Raw genomic sequence first — 23,399 nt, forward strand, 5'->3', positions numbered from 1 at the left:
GCCAAATTTTTGAGCAATTTTTCCCTTACAGATTTAGCCTGAGTAAATTTACAACAAACATTGAAAATTTATAATTCTAGTTGTAAACAAAATATCGAAAAGCGGTTTTTCGCAGGTTACGGGAAATTCATCTCAAAATCATTATTCAAAACCATGTTATTGATACTGTATTTTGGCGCGAAAACGGTTAAAATCTTTTACAAAGCTATGGCGGGCCATGCGGTGGCCCGTCCGTGATATAGGAAAACGATTTATGGGCCACCCCGTGGCCCGTCCGTCCGAAAATGGTTAAGGGCTAGAAAGCAGATGGTATGTGTATGGTATGGGTAAGATCGATCGTTCGGGGATATTTCAAAAAATGTGTCTATAGTTGAACATTTTTGGACACGGTGGAGAGTATGTAAAAGTTTCCTGTAAATTATTTGTTTTTTTAACAAGTTTTCAAGACCAATTTCTTATAATAATTTTCGGCTGATTCGCGAAAAATTAAATTCTCACAAAAGTTTCGAAAAAGCTAATTTATGCCTTATACTTAACCATAATACGTTCAGTATTATACGGGGTATTATACAATCATATATACAAAAATGACTCCAATGACAGCTTCTAATTAGAAGAACAAATTAAATCTGGCATCTGACGCTATCAGTAAGCAGCAGCTTCGAGAAGTTGATTATAATACGCAACTCAGGTCTAATATGAGGCTGTGAAATCTACTCACTATCGAGATTTTGTCGTAAAATTAATTCTGTTTCCAATATTAAACCAGTTTTAGGATTCCAAAATACCGAAAATATTTTATATGATTTATGAAATTCCAAAGTGAGAACAATCAATTTTGCAATACAAGTACTGACATATCTTATGCGTCCAGTCTAGGTGAGTGAATATAATCAATATACCAAAGGAGAAATATAATAGACTATTGGCTTTCAACAAATTTGGACCCAGTTCCCTACTTCGTTTTTAGGACTAGTAGTAGCACTTGTGATTGTATGTAATGATATAACGCCCATTATTAGTAAAACCAAAAATCTGTAAATGTTGTACGTGTTTAAGATTGAGTTTCTATAAAGTTTCTACGTTCAACTTTTGAATCTTCAAATTTGCAATGGACCTGTGCCTGTGGTAAAAAATCACCATATTAAATGATCAAAGGCACTTTTCCAAATGTATAGATGTATGAATTATTAATTGAATGAAATTATTGAAGATATGTGCATTAAAGATTTTGATTATCTCTAATACATAAACTCACCAATAATCAGTTGAGTTCAATTTAATGGAGATATGGAGACGAGGTTAAATGTTTTCTATTAATATTTCACCCAAAACGGGGGCGGATCAATGATTTTCGTCACGTTTTTGCAGTACCGTAGCAACTGAGGGGGGGGGGCAAGGGGGGGCTATGCCCTCCCCCCAATAGTTTTTTTAAAATGGTTATTTTGCAAAATGCAAAGTTTTTCTTTTTTAATTTGTCGTAATTGTCTTTATGTGCATGTTTTGAGTGTATTTTTAAGCAATCTAGAGCTCAAATTTTCAAAATTTTCCCCCTCGAGCCAAACCATGGTTGGCCCTCGCGATGTCACTAAACTTCAGCCCCCCCCCCAATATGAAAATGCTTCCTACGGCACTGTTTGGACATTTCTATCTGTAATGTATGTATCCCTAATAAAGTTATGACCCGAAATATTCAAATTTCTGAAAGTGCATTGTAAAAAAGATATTTCAGGGCTCAATCAGAAAAGTATTTAAACTTTTGTCTTTGTATATTAGTCAGCAAATCGTATCAGTTGATTTTTTCACGGTATACGAGATATCTTAATTAGACTTAACAGCGATGGACTTAAGCATGTTATACTGTTACCAAAGAGGGTGACTAAATTTTTGACGCATTTCTGAAATCTTTTCGCTGTTCTGTTTCTTCCCGTGCATACCAGAAAAAATGTTTTTTTGCTGCGTACAACAACAACGACCTCGAGACTAACGGCTTAACTAATTGAATTTACTTTTCACAGAGTATTGGTCTGTTTCCGTTATAAGTGACAATACTCTTCTTTTATAAGAATATACTTTATAAGAATATTTGTGATGAAATTGGCCAAAAAATTAAGAATATGGTAAGAATACTACCATCATGGAATTTGGCAACTGAACCTAAGAATGCCATTTTTAGAGCATTCTACCATTAAATTGCTAAAAGGTTCCACAAAAATGCCAAATTTTTGCTTGAGGTATTTATTACATGCTAAATTTTGGCTGGGTTTGGATCAATACCTATGAATATCGTAAGAATATTTCAAGATGATTTTTCCCAAAAGGATGGAGAAACACCATTCTTATGATGAAAACGCGTGTAGGATAGTTTAGCCGGGGATGAGAAAATTTAGAATCTATCCTACGGTACTTTTGTAAACATTGAGTTTCAAGCCCGAAGGGCTAGAGGTGAATTTTGAACTCTTCTAAGGCAAGAGAAATTGAAACCACTTATTTCCCATCCGCAAAAAGCACATAGAACGGGCCGTAATTATGACGACGGATTGTATCTAGCAGTTTTAAATCTAGCGAAATATTTTAGTTTCAGTCCGGCGTTTGTATAAAAACTACACGCGGGCGTTCTGGATGGGAAATGCAAATCACTTATTTATCACTTATATGAGTTTCGCCTCTAGCCCTTCGGGCTTGAAACTCAATGCTTGTAAATCTTGCTGAATGTGTCATAATCACTGTTAAAATATTTGAAAAAGGTTCTCCTCTAAATTTATGAAAATCTTTTCAGTAATTAGGTATTCATCTCGTAAGAAACTCACCACGAAGGAGTGCAGAACACAGATTCTCTCCCAAGATAATTATGTCGATAAGGAGGGAGTAATAGGAAATAACGGTCGCTCGTATAAATTACGGTTTTGAAAGAAATATGCGGCATCTGTTATCAATATTATGTGCTCCCAAGGGAGATTGCGATTGAAACCCAGGAGAAATATCTAAGGGAGAGGAAAGTATAAAACTGACACCAAATTTTGAAACTCAAACATAACAGAATTGACAAAGTAACAGACACATCTTCGTCTCAAAAAATTTGTAAAGCTAAACATAAAAAAAATCTTGCACATTTTTTTACAAATTGTGTTTAAGCCTTTTTGAGCTGTTGGAACAAAAAGAAGCTTTTTATCAAAAGGACGACACTTTTTTTAGATAACGGTATGAGCTATTATGATATTATAGAAAAAATTTTTCTTAACAACTGTTTAACCATAAGAATCGGTAAGCTAAGAACGTGTTATAGTTGTTTCAACCAACCTCGTTGATACTAAGTGTTATATTTGATAAGGATATGAAGTTGGTGCAAAGTGTTGATTCTAACAGGAAATCATTACGCTAACCAAATGCCTAAAATTGGTAATAACCTTTCAAAGACGTTGTAAAGGAAATTCTAGGGAAAACAAATATCGAATTTTAGATTTTTTATAAGAACTTTAACTATGGTACAATGAGTAATCTGCCTTGCTTAATGTAAGTTTTTGAAGAGCTGTGGTTTACTTTAAAAAGGAATTATAGTTTTTATTGTCTATTTTGTCTCAAAACTTACGATTAAGAGTTTTACTATCAACCCATATTTCAGCCCTGTTTTTTCTCGCTCTTTTCTCAGTCACTCAATCAAACACAATAAAAATTGTCAATATTCAAATAGACAAATAAAGGACCGTTGCTTAGATTAGTTTTTTTATAAGCACATTTTGAACAATCTTTGGAGGGGCTTAAGAAATTCTTACGAGACTTTCACTTGAGATTTCGTTTCAACATATTTAGATCCTTTCGCGTTTATTTAACTTTTGTGACCTAGTGTCTTCATTAAAGATAAACTTAACTCCCTTGTCTCATTTTTGTGAGCTAGTTCTTCAGTAAAGATACAGTTACTTCCTTTTCTCAAACTCCCTTTTTGGGAGTTACTTAACGTGCGACTTGATATTTTGTAGAATAAGATGAACAAATGGCTGAATATTTGTCTTTTGATCTAAGGCCTTAAAAAGGAATATCGTATCCAGCTGGCCAAAAACATGTTCACTTATTTGCTCGGATCTAATCGGTCACTTCCCCGAAAGGGTTACCTGAAGTCAATTCATTATTAGCGATATTATATTCATTTAGCCTTCAGTCTAACTTCTTATAAAATTAGTTAATCTTATAACTAAAGGATAGAGCGATTAACATAACGACGTCTGTTATTTAGCTTTTGATTATAAAAGAATGACACAAAGGTAATTTGATGACGGTGACGATGAAATGACATATTTTCTATCTCTTTAAAAACAATGAACTGCTTTCAACCACTCCTCACCTCTGTACTGCGCATGTCCTTAAAAGACCGTTTTTTCTTACTTCACCTTATTAGGTGATTTTTTATAAATAAACAAATGGGCTTGTCATTCGTATGTTGTCAGAATAAAAAGCAGTGATTTTTGAAGGGTTGAATTATTCCTCTTGGATATCTCCGAACTATCAGGACATAAGTCGAAACATTTCTGTCTTTTCTTAGACATCTAATACAAATTCATATACAAAATGGCTGAAGATGATGTTGCCGCTCTCGTCGTAGACAATGGATCTGGTATGTGCAAAGCTGGATTTGCTGGAGATGATGCTCCAAGAGCTGTCTTCCCCTCCATTGTTGGACGTCCCCGTCATCAAGGTGTCATGGTTGGTATGGGACAAAAAGACTCGTATGTCGGTGATGAAGCTCAATCCAAGAGAGGTATCCTCACCTTGAAATACCCCATCGAACACGGAATCGTCACTAACTGGGATGATATGGAAAAAGTGAGTTGTTTTTTTTTGTTTGCAAGAAACTTTAAACCTAGAGTCCTTTAGCCTGTTTCTTCTGTCTTGAAAGGCTGTGCTTCTTGAGGGGAACTTCTTAACATTTGGGACAAAATTCTCCTTAATTTTTCAAAACTAAATCTCAAGTGAGTAAGGCCTGAAAAAATTTGTTACTTTGTACATGGGCGTGGTGCTATTTGTTCTACTGAATTGCATTTTCTTGAAACAACAAAAAAGCTTTTTAAGTGAAACTGAAACAAAGATTGCTTCTTTTTGTGTATTATGCTTTCCTTGTTGAAAGAAAACAAACCTTGAGGTTGAGGGTTGAGGAAAACCTTGAAACTTAAACCTTTTTGCGTGGGTGTAACACTTTGAAAATTATTAAGCTAAATCTTTTAAGAAACTTGTTTGGGCGTTGGTTAAAGAATTTAATTCTGATTTGTTTCATTTTTTTAATGAGCTTTCAAACCTTTACTTCAAACTGAAAACATTTAACTAGTTAACCCTTTGAGTGCCAGGGTCCTTTTTTCTAAGTTTTTTTTAAAAAATCGCTAGTTCAAACTTTAAGGGCTTATATCTCCTGATCTAGAAGGAATTAGAAGCTCGTATATAGCTCGTTGGATAGCTTAGAGTCTCTTCTTTCTTTTGGGCGCCTTCGGCGCCGCCCGATTTAGGAAGGGCGTGGTGGGCGGCGGCCAAGGGGGGGGGGTAGGTTAGGGAATTAAAGCAGTCAGGCCCGCTGCGCGGACCTGACTGAACTGATGAAAAGGTGCCCAGTGGTAAAATTTCAAATCAATTCACTAGAAGACAGAATAAAGTAAAACAGGGCCAAATTTGGAGGTTCTTGGATCACTCGTTGACCAAAAATAGTCAAAAAACGGTCAGAATCTCAAAAAAGTGAATTTTTGTCAATTTTTTGCATTTTTTTTGACTTTTTTGCTTAAAATTTCGCTGGAAAGACTCACTTTTGAATTTTTTTTTGCTTGACCATAAAGGACAATCTAATTCCTACGAGTTCGACCAAAAATAACGATTTCTAACTCAAACTGGGCATTACAGGAGGGCTTCGCCCTCCTATATAGCCCATGTCGTATATATACGACATCGGCACTTAAAGGGTTAACACTTTTGATGGAATATCTTCCTTGTATTACATATGGTTCTTGACTTAACTTATTCTAAACATAATTATATTGTTTCCATAGATCTGGCATCACACTTTCTATAATGAACTCCGTGTCGCACCAGAAGAGCACCCTGTCCTCCTTACCGAAGCTCCATTGAACCCAAAAGCTAACAGAGAAAAGATGACCCAAATCATGTTCGAGACCTTCAACTCCCCAGCTATGTACGTCGCCATCCAAGCTGTCTTATCATTGTACGCCTCTGGACGTACCACCGGTATTGTCTTGGATTCTGGAGATGGTGTCTCTCACACTGTCCCAATCTACGAAGGTTATGCTCTTCCCCACGCCATCATCCGTCTCGATTTGGCTGGACGTGATTTGACCGACTACTTGATGAAAATCTTGACCGAACGTGGATACTCCTTCACCACCACTGCTGAACGTGAAATCGTCCGTGACATCAAAGAAAAATTGTGCTACGTCGCCTTGGACTTTGAACAAGAAATGCAAACCGCTGCATCAAGCTCCAGCTTGGAGAAATCCTACGAATTACCTGATGGACAAGTCATCACCATTGGAAACGAACGATTCCGATGCCCAGAAACCCTCTTCCAACCCGCCTTCATCGGTATGGAATCTGCTGGTATCCACGAAACCACCTACAACTCCATCATGAAATGCGACGTCGATATCCGTAAGGACTTGTACGCCAACACCGTCTTATCCGGAGGAACGACCATGTTCCCAGGTATTGCTGACCGTATGCAAAAGGAAATCTCCGCCCTCGCTCCACCAACCATGAAAATCAAGATCATCGCTCCACCAGAAAGGAAATACTCCGTCTGGATCGGAGGATCCATCTTGGCTTCACTCTCCACCTTCCAACAGATGTGGATCTCCAAACAAGAATACGACGAATCTGGTCCATCCATCGTCCACAGAAAATGCTTCTAAATTATTTATTTATTTTCTTCCAATTTTATTTTCGACTTATGTCTTCTTATGGTTCGAATTATGCAATTCTTTGTAAAAATTCCGTTATGTACATAAATACAATTTAACATACCAAAAAAATTAAACTTGTGTTATTCATTTCCCTTTCAAGTGTGAAAACTTAAGTATGCTCTGCCTTACTACACGTCTTTTTTATAAGAACATCCAAAGATTTTCAAACCTTCAGGTGGTTTTAACTTTCAAGCCTAAGAATGTTCATAACATTTTCGTATTTTCACCAGTATTTTTGTCCATATTCCTTTATCAGGTGTTTTAGAGTCAGCAAAGCCTTAAAATGTTCTTAACTTGTCCTTAACATTTTGGTCATCGATGCCTTATGTTCTTATATAGTTTGTTCTTATATTAATAAAAAACTTATCAATATTCATTTCTGAGTATTTATTGCTTTACCGTCTCAGTTAAAATAACTTAAAACTTTTCATTCAATATGTTCCTTGTTCGGAATGTCAGCTTTTGTTTTGTTTTTTGAATCGACATTTAATCAGTGTTCTTAATTTCCGAAAAATGTTGAGCTAAATAATTTCTGGTGTCTTTTGTTCAGGGTGTTACTTTAAACTTTATTGAGAAAGCGTGCAAGGCAATAAATTTATCCTTAGAAAATCCCGGGTTGGGTACTTAGGCAAAAATGGGTGCCGGGAATGTGCGAACCATGAGGGTCTATTTTTACACCCTCCAAAGTCTCTAAACAGGGGCATAAAAACCATTATAAGCAATCAAGGTTCTTTAAGGCTTCCAAAATTACCAAAATCGACACCCTCATAGTGTCATAAATTTTTGAAATTTTGACAAGAATTGGAAAACTTTGGCTGAAATTTTGGAAAAATAGTTTCTGTAAGGGTGGAACATGGTGGCAAAAACGTCGAAAAATGGGCAAATTTTTTAAATTCAGTCTCTCTCTCTCTATCAGTCGATTTTTGAACTTTGGTTTCTTCAACCTAGTACCCTTAACCCCGGGCTTAGAATAAACAGCCTCTATATATTATTGTATACTCTGTTACTTCGTCTTAAGAGGGTGATTTGTTAGTTATGGTGCTTTCAGATTCCAAATATTTGGCTTTTCCAGTTAAAGTTCTTTTTTAGTACGTGATTTCTTCTCAGTTGTATCCTATAGATTTCCAGATGAAAATTCCTGATCTCTTGAAATTCCTTGCCTTCATGAAATTCCTGGCCTTCATGCACCTTCTTCCCCTAAAGAATTTCGACCTCCTTAATAGAAAGTGGAGTACGGGCTGTAACAGATGTAAAAAATCCTGCATAACTAAAAATAAACAAAAAGAATGACAAATTTCATAAAGAACGACAAATTTTGCTGACCACAACCCCGACCGTAAGTGACTGTAAAACCCCTACGGATTCATTTTTCTTTGTTTATCACGAGAAATAACTACACGTGGTTTAAAAGAACGACAAATTACGCATGCGAGTTACAATGGCAAGATTGAGAGAACCTCACTGTTAACCCGTATTACTTCGAATAAATACCCCTCCTTTAGGGAAAAATTTTCAATGAACGCCCCCCCCCCACCTCAAATAGACGCCCCCTTCGAATTTTAAAGCTGGCCTAGGAGGGGCGTTTATTTGAAACAGACAGCAATAAGGAAGTAATACATAAAGAAAAACTTAGATATACAACAATAATTGTATTCTTTTTGTATTCGAACTGGTTTTTGACCCATTTTTACATACCTTATCGACCCTTTCTACGTCGGCCCTAATTTAACGTCGGCCCCTTTTACGCCGGTCCTTATTACGTCACAGACCGATTTTAGGCTTATTGGGGGCCAATTATGGCCGTAAATAACTCCAAAGTTTGTTAGAATAGCAATATATACTTCAATTTACATTACAATATAATTTTTCAGTAGTAAACTGTTGAAAATTCCATTGAAATATGGAGTAAAACAAGGATATTTTTTTATTTTCGAATCATACCTAGAATCCTTTAAATAGAGAAAAATGGTCAGAAATTAACGCCACTTTTAAGTAAAATTTGTAAAATCTTGGCCCTTTTTACACCGGCCCTTTTAACGCCGGCCTTTATTACGCCAAGAGCCTAAAAATAACGCCGATAAGAGCCGGCGTAGGCCGATAAGGTATCTAAATTGACATATTCCCACTCAAATGTTGATGAAAAGGCAAAATAAGGTTAATGTTAACAAAGTTACTGACCTCGTTTATAAATTATTCAATAAACGCCCCCTTCTTCTAAACCACACCCCTTTCTCATAGATCCAGTGGAATTTTTTCAGCCAGTGGACCAAAACTCGAATGGGATTGATATTTCCGTTTTGTTATTCCTGGGGTTTGAATTCCAGTGTTTTCAAGCCAGAAAAATCAGTTGGAATGGAAAAAATAATACAAGAATTTGCGGTGAGGATTGGCTTGTCTGAGTAATTTCAGCGGAGACGAAAAATTAGGGTAAAACTTTCCACCGAGGACGATATTTTTGCCCCCGCAGGAGCGCAGCGACGAGGAGGCACTCATAGTTTCACGCATAGATATTGGACTGGAATCTCGAAATTTTGTTGTTTTTTTGTTTTGTCGCGCAAGCATCCCCGTAGTTAGTCTCTTCCGTAAATGTTCGGTTTTTAGTAGTATGCGTATTTTCATATTACGTTATATGCTTTTACCATTATTACGTATTACAAATTATTAGTTTTGATTTAGCTTTGAAAAGCTGAAGCGAGTGTTATAAATGCAAATTATTTATGACAGTGTATGATATAACACGAATTACAATATTACTTGTGCAAATCAAAACAAACAAAATGGTAGACTAGTAAACCACGTCGTTGTATTTCGCTGCAGATTAAACTTTCAATGGGATCTATTTTTTTATATGTTTTCTGAATACAACCCTGTCTTTCCAATCCACTCTCCCGCGGCAATTTCTATTTTTTATAAGAACTCTTTATTATAAGCACTATTCCCGCGTTCCTGTGTCCAAGGAAAGACAGACGCTTGCTAGTCTAACAAAATGGCAGACTGGTTATGATGTTGAGCTGATTCATTGACTAGAAAAAATGTTTTGTATGTCAAATTTTGTTTCTTGTCTTTGAAACTGAATACTAAATACTGTAATTTAGTCAGAAGTTCATTTCAGCAATGATTTCAATTCTTTTTCTGGAATCTTTAAAGAAATTTGCTCAAGTTTTTTAATGTACGTACATTTGATATTTGATATTTTTTGTTCAAACTATAATTTATCTTTGTCTGTTATTATATTAATAACTAGCTTTATTCTTTATTGTTTATAGAGCTTCTTGAGCTTTAAATACCATAATATGGTCGTAACTCGAGAAAGTCCTTCTTAACTTAGTAAAACAAGATACCAGCAAAGTTCAAAAATGTTGAATGTATGCATATGGCCATATGTAAAGTTGAATCCAAAAGTGGTTGAATGAATGTTGAATGTCAATCAATGTAAACAAACTTTTTCTTTTGGATTTAGCTCACTTAGAGTGTATTCACTGTTTTAACATTCGTTTAACTTTACATGCGCATATTCAACTTTTTCTAAAATAACCTATATGCTCCAGTAGTTTGGTGAAATAGCTCCAATTCTGGCTTTCCAAGTTAAAAGGGACTTTCCCGAAGGCATTTAACGGTGGTTAGACTAGATACACAGACAGTCATACGGAAACACAATAAAGTGAAAGTATATAGCTATAAACTCAAAAAGTCTAGCTTCCTGGAGGCACGTCTCTTCATTGTCTGCGCTGCGATCATCTTAATGGCTTTGATCCTTTCAGCTTGGAGAAAAGATTGCATCACATCATGAAAAAGTACTATGCACTTGAAAAAAAAACTAAAGCGCATTTCAACTTTTCTCGACTGTAAGTTCGAATAGATCACAATGGCATTCGTTTATTTTTCTTTTGACCAACAACATAGAAGATTTTGCTTGCGAAGTGCAATCACAGCGTCCACAAGAGGAGCCCGGGCCTTAACTAGGATTGGTTTCTATTTCACCCAATTTAAGATGGCGCAGAACTTTTTGATAAATTTTATACGTAGAATTTTCTTGACTATTGTTTATTAGGCAAAGTAGCAATAGAGAAGTGTTGAAATATAGGAGCCAATGAAAAAAGCAAGCTATTTCAGGCTATTTCTGATTGGTTGCCTTGTTGATTTATAGACCTTTTTTAAAGAGGCAGCCATGTTGAATAATTATGTACTCCAGCATAAAAACAGTGATACAGCCATGCATAATTACTGTGTTATGCATATTTTAAAAATTATGCATGGCTGTATCATTGTTTTTATGCTGGAGTACATAATTATTCAAAATGGCTGCCTCTTGTTAAAAAAAGGTCTATTCACCGCTATATATTTTGCCTACAATCTAAGATGTCTGCGGGATTATCAGAAAAGGTCTATTGTGAATAATAATCATGACATATATTGCTGTAAGAAAGAAACTGGGAGAAAAAAACAAACAGGAGATGTGAAAACCAGTAAACTAACGATACCATAATTTTTGAAATAAATTGTTGAGAAGCTTTTCCTTGAATTTTATCAAATTATCAAGCTGCATAAATTCTTCAAGTATTGTGTTAATGGAATATAATTTTTTTTTCAAGCATATGCCTCAATCAATTAATCAATCATTCAATAATTAAATCAATCAATTATTCCTGATTATTTTTAATGCTTTAATCTTTAAAGCATTAAAAGCTTTATAAGTGCATGACATGATCTTCTGCGTGGGCATTTAGTGAAAGCTATGACTAGTAATAACCTTTTCCGTGGGAAGGGGTCCCAGTGGGTCCATGAGAAGGGGTGTGAAATTACACTAGCCCAACAGTCCAAAAGAAAATTTGGCATCATCTTTTGGTCAAATAATCATTCGGATTAAATGCAAAATTTCAGGCAGAAAAACGATTTCGAGATTATGTGATATTTCAATACTCATCTGTCTCTGTGTAGAACCTAATAACAGGAAACCCTAACTAGAAAATCATCTTTTTGTCCTTCTTTTCTTCCAAGCAGAAGTCGAATGAATAAAATATTGATTTCATGAATATGAGGTTCAGGATATTCCATTTCTAAAGGCTAATCAAAGAAGAACTCAAGGGATTCTAATATTTCCAAAGAGTTTGATTTGATTTGGAAATTGACTTTGATTTCATCCCAATTTGAAATTCAATCTCAAAAAAATTGCATTCAAAGATTATTCCTTCTGGATTTTTTCAGCTGGAAACAATAAATTTTCCACGGATCTGTAAAGCCCGAAGGGCTACAATCCCAAAATACTTAGCACAAAAGGGAAATTTTTTTAAACACAAACAATTTGGAAGTGCTCTAAATTAGGTTGGAAGGGTAGAGTTTTAACTTTTTAGTTTTAACGCTAGACTTAAGTCTTAGGACCTTAGGATCTGAGGATTCAAAAGTTCAAAAATGGTCCAGCAGGGCTTAAAATATAGCCTCGAAACCAATAAATCCCTCTCAGATCGAAATATTCGATGAAATCAAGTTGAAGGCCTGAAATTGACATTCTCGCTCGAACAATTTTCGAAAAATGGTAAAATAGCCAAAATTGCCAATATTTTATGGTACTGATTTTAGATCTGCGGCTTTTATCGAAAAGTGAAGCAAATTTTGATCGGATTTCCTACCAAAGAAATCACGTGACAACAAGCCATTTTACTTTTTTGAGAGGTACTACTTTTTTTTTTATCTCGCGCTCCAAAAATAAACAAAATGCTAGATCCTATCCATCGGCACGAAATTTAAAAAGTCGTTTTTTTTTGCTAGAGAAAGCTTAAAGTTGCCTATCTAGCCCTTCGGACTTTATAGATCGTGGAATTTTCTCAAGGAGATGTTTATAACAACAATTATAATCTCTTCTGTGAAAAAAGTTCCACTGTGGAAAAACAGATCAGTTCCAAAACTTTCTGATTTTGAAACATTTTCTGGAATTTTTTTTAAGCAGAGAATTGAAACAAGTTTCGACAATGGTAATTCCAGTTTTAAAATCTTAAATAGTTATCAGAGTATTATTAGAGCAACGGTTAAAGTACTTGAGTGTGGACCACATGCAGGGATCTTCCTAAATACCACATTGACCACAGGCTCATTCTTTCCCATGTTCATTCAGCTAAGCGAAAATCGTCAAGGCTACAAACAGCACCGGTTAAAGTACTTGAAAGTAGACCATGTCCATAGACTTTACCACTTTATTACTTAGTTTACCACCCTAAACTCGATTCAATCCTTTTTTACACTTTTTTCTGTTGTCTTTAGGTACGAAAAAAGTGGTGGTAAAACGGAAAAAAATACCTGCGTGACAATTGGCGGCTACGATCGAAAAGGTCATTACGAACGTTTCTTATGAACTCAGATAATTTGTCTAATCTCTTTCAATTCCTAGGGGGGCCGGGCATGTGCCGCCAAATAAATGACTGTCAAAATCGGATCCTTACAGTGCAGCCCTTGTGTAGTAAAAAGGTACCCTTACATTTTAGCAAGCGCTTCTGATCCTTGCAGTGTAGATTTCACATCTTATTATTTTTACTATCAGTCTTGCAATGTAGTCCCCCCGAACACACAATAACCCTAGCAAAGCCTACCCTTGAGGGCGGCACATGATGTTTATGAAATAGAGCGCTCCCCCTGGGTTCAATTTTCAAGCTGGTTCTTAGGATCATGGATTTATTATAGAGACTCTGGATAAACATCGAATGAAACGGTGGAGAGCGGAGTATTGACTTTCTATTGTTTCAGAAAACAATCGATGTTCTAGCTTTGTCCGCAAAGGACAACTGTCATGGCGGCTCGAAGGACTCTGATTTTGGAAAATGATTAATACACTTATTTTTAAAAAGTTCTCTTATTTTGGAAAATGATTAATACACTTATTTTTAAAAAGTTCTCTAACTTTTTCTGATCGTGCTCTTGCTGGCTAAAAGTTTGAAAATAAATGCTAGAATACCAAGCGAATACAATTATGAAATCTGGTGTGAGAAAAACATCATCAGTCGAGTAAAATCAAACAAAATGCTTATAATGGCACGAAATTTTGAATTCGGAATATCTTTCCAATATATCTCCGAGAAGAGCTGAGATTGATATATATTAGACGTGAGTCTCATAGCTCCACTGTGGTATGAAAATCTTTTGGTGGCACGTGGTGGCACGGTTTTTTAGGTTGAAGTTTAAAAATATCTGGTGTCAATATTCAATTTCTTATACATAGCATGTTTTTGCATCTTTCTCGAAATTCAAAACGTCATAACGAGGTATAATTAGTAATTAACTAAATGATTTTGAATCTCGGAGGAGAACTTAAAGTCTCATTTGGGAATTAGATAAGTGTATTTTGATGAGAAACGCAATTAAAATGCTACGAAAAATTATTTAATAGTGGAAGGAGGGTGAACAATAATGTCGTTACTGCGGACAAGGCTTGTACATGAGAAATTGGCCAAATACAGCTCATTGTTTTTCCAGTGTCTATAATAATTCCATGTTAGGATGTACCTATTTTCAAAATTTTAACAGGAATATTTTTAAAATCTGTCGTTTTGAGTCATGTTGGAAGATTTTTAAGTGCAAAAGTACAAAATTAATTATCAAAAATCTGAAGTCTTTTTCAAATCCAATACAGTTTATTGAAATGTTAATTCCGAGTTTAGAGCACTTGTTCAACTTCCGAGAGTGTTAAATTGGTTAAGTATTAATTAGGGAGAGTTAATTCTTGTTTAAATCTTACCACAGTTATTTTCATAATATTGGGGAATTTCAAATCTGAATAATGAGACAGAACAAGGTGAGATAAAGAGAGACGATAAGTATTTAAAGCTTTTTTTTGGTAATTTGTTATTTTTAATCTTAATTCTATATACAAAATATGGATTGTGTATGTTACAAATTGTGGCGTCGTTCGAAATTGGAAAATTGTAATAATTTAGAAGCATTTTCTGTGGACGATGGATGGACCAGATTCATCGTATTCTTGTTTGGAGATCCACATCTGTTGGAAGGTGGAGAGTGAAGCCAAGATGGATCCTCCGATCCAGACGGAGTATTTCCTTTCTGGTGGAGCGATGATCTTGATTTTCATGGTTGGTGGAGCGAGGGCGGAGATTTCCTTTTGCATACGGTCAGCAATACCTGGGAACATGGTCGTTCCTCCGGATAAGACGGTGTTGGCGTACAAGTCCTTACGGATGTCGACGTCACATTTCATGATGGAGTTGTAGTGGGGTTTCGTGGATACCAGCAGATTCCATACCGATGAAGGCGGGTTGGAAGAGGGTTTCTGGGCATCGGAATCGTTCGTTTCCAATGGTGATGACTTGTCCATCAGGTAATTCGTAGGATTTCTCCAAGCTGGAGCTTGAGGCAGCGGTTTGCATTTCTTGTTCAAAGTCCAAGGCAACGTAGCACAATTTCTCTTTGATGTCACGGACGATTTCACGTTCAGCAGTGGTGGTGAAGGAGTATCCACGTTCGGTCAAGATTTTCATCAAGTAGTCAGTCAAATCACGTCCAGCCAAATCGAGACGGATGATGGCGTGGGGAAGAGCATAACCTTCGTAGATTGGGACAGTGTGAGAGACACCATCTCCAGAATCCAAGACAATACCGGTGGTACGTCCAGAGGCGTACAATGATAAGACAGCTTGGATGGCGACGTACATAGCTGGGGAGTTGAAGGTCTCGAACATGATTTGGGTCATCTTTTCTCTGTTAGCCTTTGGGTTCAATGGAGCTTCGGTAAGGAGGACAGGGTGTTCTTCTGGTGCGACACGGAGTTCATTGTAGAAAGTGTGATGCCAGATCTGTAGAGAAAATAAGTTATAGTTTAGTCAAAGATGAAAAGCCAACGCCCATTTTTTCAAATGTAAGTCTTAAAGCTTTATTCATGTGATAATTGTTTTCAGTTAATGTCCTCTAAAAGGCTTAATTCAAAACATCCAAGGCAGTTCGGGCAACGCCCATTTCTAAAGATTGTTTTTCAAACTAAAGTATTTTATGTCCAGCTTATTTTCAAACTTGATTTTTATTTGTTTTTTAAAAAAGCAACTCACCTTTTCCATATCATCCCAGTTGGTGACGATTCCGTGTTCGATGGGGTATTTCAGGGTAAGAATACCTCTCTTGGATTGAGCTTCATCACCGACATAGGAGTCTTTTTGTCCCATACCAACCATGACACCTTGATGACGGGGACGTCCAACAATGGAGGGGAAGACAGCTCTTGGAGCATCATCTCCAGCAAATCCAGCTTTGCACATACCAGATCCATTGTCTACGACGAGAGCGGCAACATCATCTTCAGCCATTTTGTATAGTTTGGTTGGTTAAGACTCGAAAGCTTTAAGAAAAAAAGTTGTGTAGAGAAGTTTGTTATCGACACTTGTATGTGTTGAATGTGGTTCTAGAAAACTCCTGCCCTCTTTTATATACTCTGTTATCAACCATTCAGGAAGTTTGAATAGATTTCATGCAAAATCTCCTAATAAGGTCATAAAAACAATAACTAGATGAGAAAGAGGAGTGCTAGCTTTCTCTTTTATTTGATATGACGTATCAAAAAGAATTAATCATGTCAAATCATAGATAGAGACATAAGCACACATAAAGAGTCATCCAAACACACTAAAATTAATGATTTTCTGACAAAAATATTGACGTTTTGAGAAATGTTTTTAGAATAGTTTTTGGCCCAGCAAACAGCTCTTACCTTTGAGAAATTGAAATGAAGGTTTTCTTGACAGAATTATTTTGCTTGTGACTGATACAACGACCAGGCCTATTTATACACGTTTCAAAAAATTGCAAATTGTCTTGTGCTACCCTCTAGAGAGATTTTTTTCTCCCATAGCGATAATAATCAAAAGCTTTTAATTTTCTCTTTTATTTGAACGCATGCATCGTATCAAAGCAATCTCTTAGGAGCAGACACATATTTGCACACAAAAATCAACCTCATTGCGACACGCAAGGATGGGGAGCTTGATTAAGAAATTTGTAAAAATCAAGAGAATTTTGCAATCAATTTACATACTCCCTGTATCGTATTTTGCCAAATACACCAACCGAATACACCATGTCAGGCTTTGAAATATTTCATTGGGATATCTTTTGAATTTCACTTTTTTTCACTCTTGAAAATTAAGTTTTTTTCCTACACCCCCGTGTCACAGGCCTGCTGGGGCCCCAGCCCCACTGGAAAATTTGGCAAAGATTTCGTCCCCGGTGTGAAAAATACCCTAGAATTTTAGCCCCACTGAGAAATTTACTCTGATTTCATCCCCATTCGGACTTCATTGTTTAGAAATTGCACTCCAAAACCATCCCAACTGGATTTTTTAACCTTGAAACAATAGAATTTTTATCCCCATTGAGATTTAAATTTAAATTTTTATCCCCGCTGTAGGAAAAAGTTTCACCGGGGCTGTGAGACAGGGGTGTTTTCCTGGAAGATATCGTCTGGAGCTAAGCAATGAATGTTTTATCGGATTTTTTACGTTTATTGAATCTTGCTCTATATACGCCTGTACATTTTGCCTGGTGTTAACACCCCTGTTTCAGAGATCCCAGATACCACCTGCACTTAGGGACTTTGGCACAAAAGTGATGGGAAAGTAACATAAAATTCCGACCTAATTGAACATTGGAAGGGCCAGGGATTCGAGTCGTGAACCCTTGATCCTTTTACACTGGATGCTTTGATCGCACCACCTTTGTTCTTTAATTTAATTTCTCACACGCCCCCAATTCGTCCTTAATTTCCCCCCGCTTTGACTTGCTGTGATTTGATTTGGCATATTTGAGGCCTTTTTTAGTACTACATAGCAGTTGTCATACGGGCATAAGACAAAAAATGTCAAAATAAGACTTTTGCATGATAAGACACTTGTGCTTGTCCATTTATTTTCATATGAATATTTATTTGAATTTTGCTCTTATACGCCATAGTTTAGGCAATATATATCTTTGACAATAATACCTATTATGATTGCTGTCTCTTTCAGAATACCTTCAACCCAGGGAGGGTTTGCAGAAATTAGTGTCACTAGTCTATAAGTCTAACTCATAGATCAAATGATAAAAAATGTTATGATCTCCGAAGATGATAATTTTTTTCTTTTTTAGATAAGTATTAAGCTCTTGTATAAGAGTTATTCTTGAAACAATAAATTTTAACCAAATTTGGAAGTTATGGTAGCTGATTTTATATTGATAATTTTAAAAGAAAATCACTTTGAGATAATCAAGAATGCATTCATTTTCTATAAAAACCAGCAAATTTTAGACTCGACTATTCTTATTTATTGACACTTTGAGCCTCAAATTGTTCATATCCTGTTCTTATTTTTGGTGTATTCTTTAGACCCGATTTTTTTTTGCTTTGACCTTTGAATTTCTTGATATGTCAACAATTCCAGGCTCAGAAGTATACCGTTATTGAATCGTTCGTATTTTTTGACGATATTGAACTTCTTTGTTCTTATAAAAACTTTTCTTGTAAAGAAAAAACAGAAGGTAGCAATTTTGTATCAGTTTCATTTGAAAATCAAATAGTTTCAGTTTTGTGGTTTCTAGAATTTTAAAAGATCCGTTATCTTGACGAGAAAGTGTTATCAGTTAATGAAATTGTCAACCAATAAAGAGACATTTTTGTTACATCTCTACTCTGTTTCTCTAGACACAGGTCATATCATCCAATATTATCTACGTGTTACATAACTGTGCTCATCTTGGAAAGGGAAACGCCCAGAAGGGTTAAATAAGACCATGTTCAGACGTTACGGTTCCGTTCTGTTCCGAAACGAAACAGTTCCGAAAGTGTGAGCGTCAAAATTCGAAACGTCAAAAAAGAAGACGTTACAATCAAAACAGATCGTAACGGTTTCGCATCACTTTTTTCATTGGAACAGAACTGGTTCGTTTTCTTACTCCAAAACCTTCCGAAACCATTATGAACACACTCGATCCGTAACGAAAATCATACGGAGCGAAACGGAACAGTAGCGTGTGAACATGGTCTAAGACGAGTAATTTAATTTAAGTTAACGTACATAACGAATATTTCTGTCTTGAACTCCCTGTGTCACACACCCCTGTCACAAATTTATTGATTGATACTGTTAAGAGTTGATGAAGGGTGTGAACATGGGAATGTAGCAGACATCAAGGACACTTGTATAGCTATACAAGTGTCCTTGCAGACATAGAAGAATTAGTTAATCTTTGCAATCATTAGGATGATCTTTGTCATTATAAAAATGTAAAAAATTAGAAGCTTGCCTCGAATAACATGGACTGGCTCGTAAAAACAGCCCTATTTTCTAAATATTTTACTGGTGCATGTTACACCTCTTATCAAATATACTGATGTGGGGAGTATCTGCATTTCCCAAGATAAAAGTGCTTATAAGGTTGGTAAAAAAAATCTGTTATACTATGGTCTGGTAGCATAAACGTCAAATTTCGCCTGGAATGAGAAAGCACTGCTGTTCCAACTAAGTCACTAAAATTCCACCCTGAGGCTGACGACGTTTGATACACACGTGAGAATGATATATTGATCAGTTCAGCCTTTCATGGTCATTACGAAAATATTTTAATTGGGAGCTGTTTGGCATCATAGCATCATTCAATCATCGCACTTGTCTAAAAAAATGTCGTTTTAATAGGATATTTTGGTTGGTTCTTTCCAACGTCATAGGAAATGCATAATTTGGAAAAGTGTCTTTTTCCATTTTCCGCTTCGTTTCGCTCATTCAAAATAATTTCTATTTAGATAGAAAAGTGATACACACAGACGTTGATAAGAGGTTTCTCGGATTAGCAATATTTTGGTTTCAATTTTATTTCGAAGCATCAACTGTGAATTTCAGTAACATCGATCCATTCCATAAGGTCAACTTAATCACAAGTTTTCTCAGAAAGACTTTAATCTTATATTCTTATATTATATATGTTGTTTTGAAAATTTTTATCGATTGGTAACAGATTAAGTATTTTGTATTCTAAATTTCCTACTTTCGCTTGTCTCTTAACTTTTGTCTCCGATGTAAAAATGTGGTTTCAATTTCCTTCTTGTTCAAACTCGAATGGACTAGTGTTTTGATGAATTTTTATTTCTTTCAAATCATATCAAACGAAACCAAATTATAGGACAGTGGTCTTAATTGTGGTGCACTGAAGATAAAATTTTGGATTTTTCGTTGTCATTCAGACCCCTATCGGCTGGAAAATCCCTCCCCGTGAAAAGAAAACACGAAACCCAAACCACCTAAAAAAAACAGTTTTGAGACTTCGCGCTTGACACCCTGTCTCACTGACACGGTAAGTCTCAAGCTATGGAGACTCCACTGTACAAGAAATCAGCAGCTTTGCGGCTCTTCTTCTCAAAATATTTCAAACCTCTTTTTGAGACGAAATCATGTTATTCCATATTGCATTAATGACAAAATATCTTGCGCAAGGGTGTGTAAGGATTTCCTATCTATTACGCATGGAGTAGAAACATTATTGGATAATGTCATACTCTGAGAGAGGATACAATGATTTCGACATTTTTGGTAAAAAAATGTTTTGATGTTATGTTGTAACATACAGTAAGACGTCACTGTCACGTCTTCTAATAATCTTTCTTTATAAGAAAATTTGATATCGTTAGCTTATACTCATCAATTTTAATTTACAATCTTTTTCACAATGAATAAACACGAATGTGGAAAAGAAAAACAATTTTTTGTTTGTATCAGCACAATAGAACAGGGAGACAGACAGGCAGTACAAATATAGGCAGACACTGCCCTGACATAAAATATGTGTCTGGTATGAAATTGAAACACTTAAGTAAAAATGATACCTTTAAAGTAAAGTGACAGACTTAAGAATCAGCTAGAAAATACCCAGCTGGCACACAACGTTCTTTCAACGTTTATTCATCTAACGTTATAGGGAGGTTATGAACATTAGAAGAACGTTGAAACAACGTTGTGTACGCCCAATTCACTTTGCGTTGAGAAAAAGCGGGTCTACTTAAAGTCAGCTAAAACTTTTGAAGACGAAGCTCTACACGCTTTTTTTATAAGAGTGCACTTTATAAGAATGTCCATATGGTGAAAAAGGCCATAAAAATAAGAACAATGCTCAGAATATCACCATCATAGAATTTTGCTACTCAAGCTAAGAATGCCATTTTTAGAACATTTTAAATTATAAGTTGCCAATTACCCCCAAGTAAGGCTCACTCCTTTTATAAAAATGCCATTTTATGCTTGAGACGTATGAACTAAATGGTTAAATCTAGTCTGAATTAGGATCCAAACTTCTAATCTTTTAGAATGATTTTCCCAAAAAGTTATCCATGATGGAACGGATTTATACCATTCTTATAAAAAAAGCGTGTTTTTACAGATCTAGTCAATCATTTACTAAGAAAGTGAAGTATTTTATCACAGAGTCGTCATCGCTCAATTTTGTGCTTACACAAAAAATGAAATTGACATTAACCCCAAAGCTAAAATTTGTTGATACTTGATTTCGTAATTTGGCTAAAAGGAGTTCCAATCGAAGAGAAACTGTCATCAATTAGAGAAAAATCAATTTATGTCCTTATTATGGTTTATCATCTCATACTGTCATAAAAGTGAACTTATATTGTTAAACAGCATATTCTGACACACTTTCACTGTTTTATCCTTATAAGGTATAATTCGGTTTTGGTTGTGACAACATGAAGAATACTTATTTTTTTCTATAAGAACAGACTATAAACTGGAAGCCTTCGAGTTTGTTTTTTTTACGTCGATAGTATGAAAATATTTGATGTTCAAACTTTTACTCGCTAAGGAGTGATCACAAAATTTGCCCAAAATCTAAGGGGTGCCCTACGAAACCCCCTATGTCACAGACCCGCATGAGTCCCAATCCCACTGATAAATTTGACAAAACCTTCGTCCCCGGTGGGAAAATACCCTAATATTTCAGCTCCACTAGAAAATTTACTTTGATTTATTCATACCCATTCGAACACTCAAAAACCTACCGTGAAAAGCACAGCTCAAAATCATATACTTACGCTGTGCCGACGAATCGAGATTCTATTCATCGCGCAATCAGCGAAGACAAAAGTAACCATGACGACCATCCAAGATCTTGGATGAGCGTCATAGTCGATATTTTTATTCCCGTCGTTGAAAACACAACTTTCAAAAAGTCATCAATGCTTCGTAAAAAGAGTCAGTGATAGAGAATCATAATATAAAGTCCGTCTATTATTTCGATTCAATTAAAGTGACATTTCCATAATTAAGAGTTTAGTAATTACTGTTATACATTTGGGGATCATGTAAAAGATTTCTTTCGAAATAAACTCATTTCAACTACACTTGGAGGTTTCTGGGGAATTCGTAAATAGTAAACTGCATACTGATACAGACATTAATCTGGTAATATTTGCTCTTCATCTTTGATTTTTTCTACAGTGATTAGATTGACACATGCGCGATAAAATTTCTATTATTTGTCTTCAGAGGTTACTATTTTCTTTGAAAACTTAACCTCTGATACTCAGGGTATCAAAAACCATCTCCATTTGATTTTTTAACCCTGGAACAATAGAATGCTCATAAATATTTTTGATTCCCGCTGTGGGGAAAAGCTTTACCGGGGCTGTGAGACCAGGATGTTTGCGATAAGTGACACAATTCACTACCTCGGCCGCTAATCTACAAAAATGCATTCTTTATTTTAAAGGTGTTTTGTTGACATTAAGAAGCTTCTGATGTCTGAGTTTTGCTTCAAGTGACTAGAAATTGTATCATATTATCATATAACACGTGTTACACGGATTATATAAACGACTCCAGTCTAAAGTGTTATGAAAAGTCCCCTTCATGACTAAACAAAGTAAATTCGCCTCCGAATCTTAACAGAAAAAATAGAAATTGTATCATATTATTATATAACACGTGTTACGCGGATTATATAAACGACTCCAGTCTAAAGTGTTATGAAAAGTCCCCTTCATGACTAAACAAAGTAAATTCACCTCCGAGTTTTAACAGGAAAAATAAAGCGCTTTTTGCGTGTTTGTTTATTTGCTGAGGGACGATTAAGAATGTTTTTCCCTGTAGTTTTTAGTCAAAACAAAATGTTTTCATTTCTTAAAACATGCTAAGGCGAATCTCCTTTAAAAGGGCTAACTACTATACATGGTTCTACGAAAATAAATCCTGTCTGAGCCCATCTATCGTATAGATATGTCAACAATTTCAGAGTTTGAAGGTCAAAAGGGTTTCATTAAGACAAAGAAACTTCATAGTGTGTTTTTAAAGTTAGATTTTCTTGAATCAGAGGCATTTGCAAGATCGTACTAGTACAGGTTTTTTTTTATAAGAACAATAAACTTTTTTGAAGCCCTTTAGACATCCTCTTCACACAGACCCGGGAGGATTTTTTCAGCCGGTG

The 23,399-nt window shown here is 35.6% G+C and overlaps 2 protein-coding genes and 1 pseudogene across 2 annotated transcripts in view; 1 reads left to right on the forward strand and 2 right to left on the reverse strand.

Annotated features, from left to right (window-relative positions):
* LOC136817585 (telomerase protein component 1-like) overlaps positions 1–23,399 on the reverse strand; it is a 108,715-nt gene that overhangs the window by 65,178 nt on the left and 20,138 nt on the right. The gene's annotated exons all lie outside the window — the stretch shown is intronic.
* LOC136817581 (actin, non-muscle 6.2-like) lies at positions 4,418–7,024 on the forward strand. Its single transcript, XM_067073905.1, has 2 exons — positions 4,418–4,818; positions 6,024–7,024. Exons 1-2 carry the CDS (start codon positions 4,564–4,566, stop codon positions 6,897–6,899), a joined length of 1,131 nt encoding a protein of 376 aa, XP_066930006.1. The 5' UTR covers positions 4,418–4,563; the 3' UTR covers positions 6,900–7,024.
* LOC136817582 (actin, non-muscle 6.2-like) lies at positions 14,756–16,337 on the reverse strand (annotated as a pseudogene).

Source organism: Clytia hemisphaerica, unplaced genomic scaffold (assembly GCF_902728285.1).
Source record: "Clytia hemisphaerica strain Z4C2 unplaced genomic scaffold, Clytia hemisphaerica genome assembly, whole genome shotgun sequence".
NCBI lineage: Eukaryota > Metazoa > Cnidaria > Hydrozoa > Leptothecata > Clytiidae > Clytia > Clytia hemisphaerica.

Excerpts from the sequence above, each read along its gene's own strand:
- LOC136817581 (XM_067073905.1), top strand. The coding sequence starts at position 4,564 with ATGGCTGAAGATGATGTTGCCGCTCTCGTCGTAGACAATGGATCTGGT. Across the intron at positions 4,819-6,023 it reads ACTGGGATGATATGGAAAAA|ATCTGGCATCACACTTTCTA; the intron begins GTGAGTTGTTTT and ends TTGTTTCCATAG.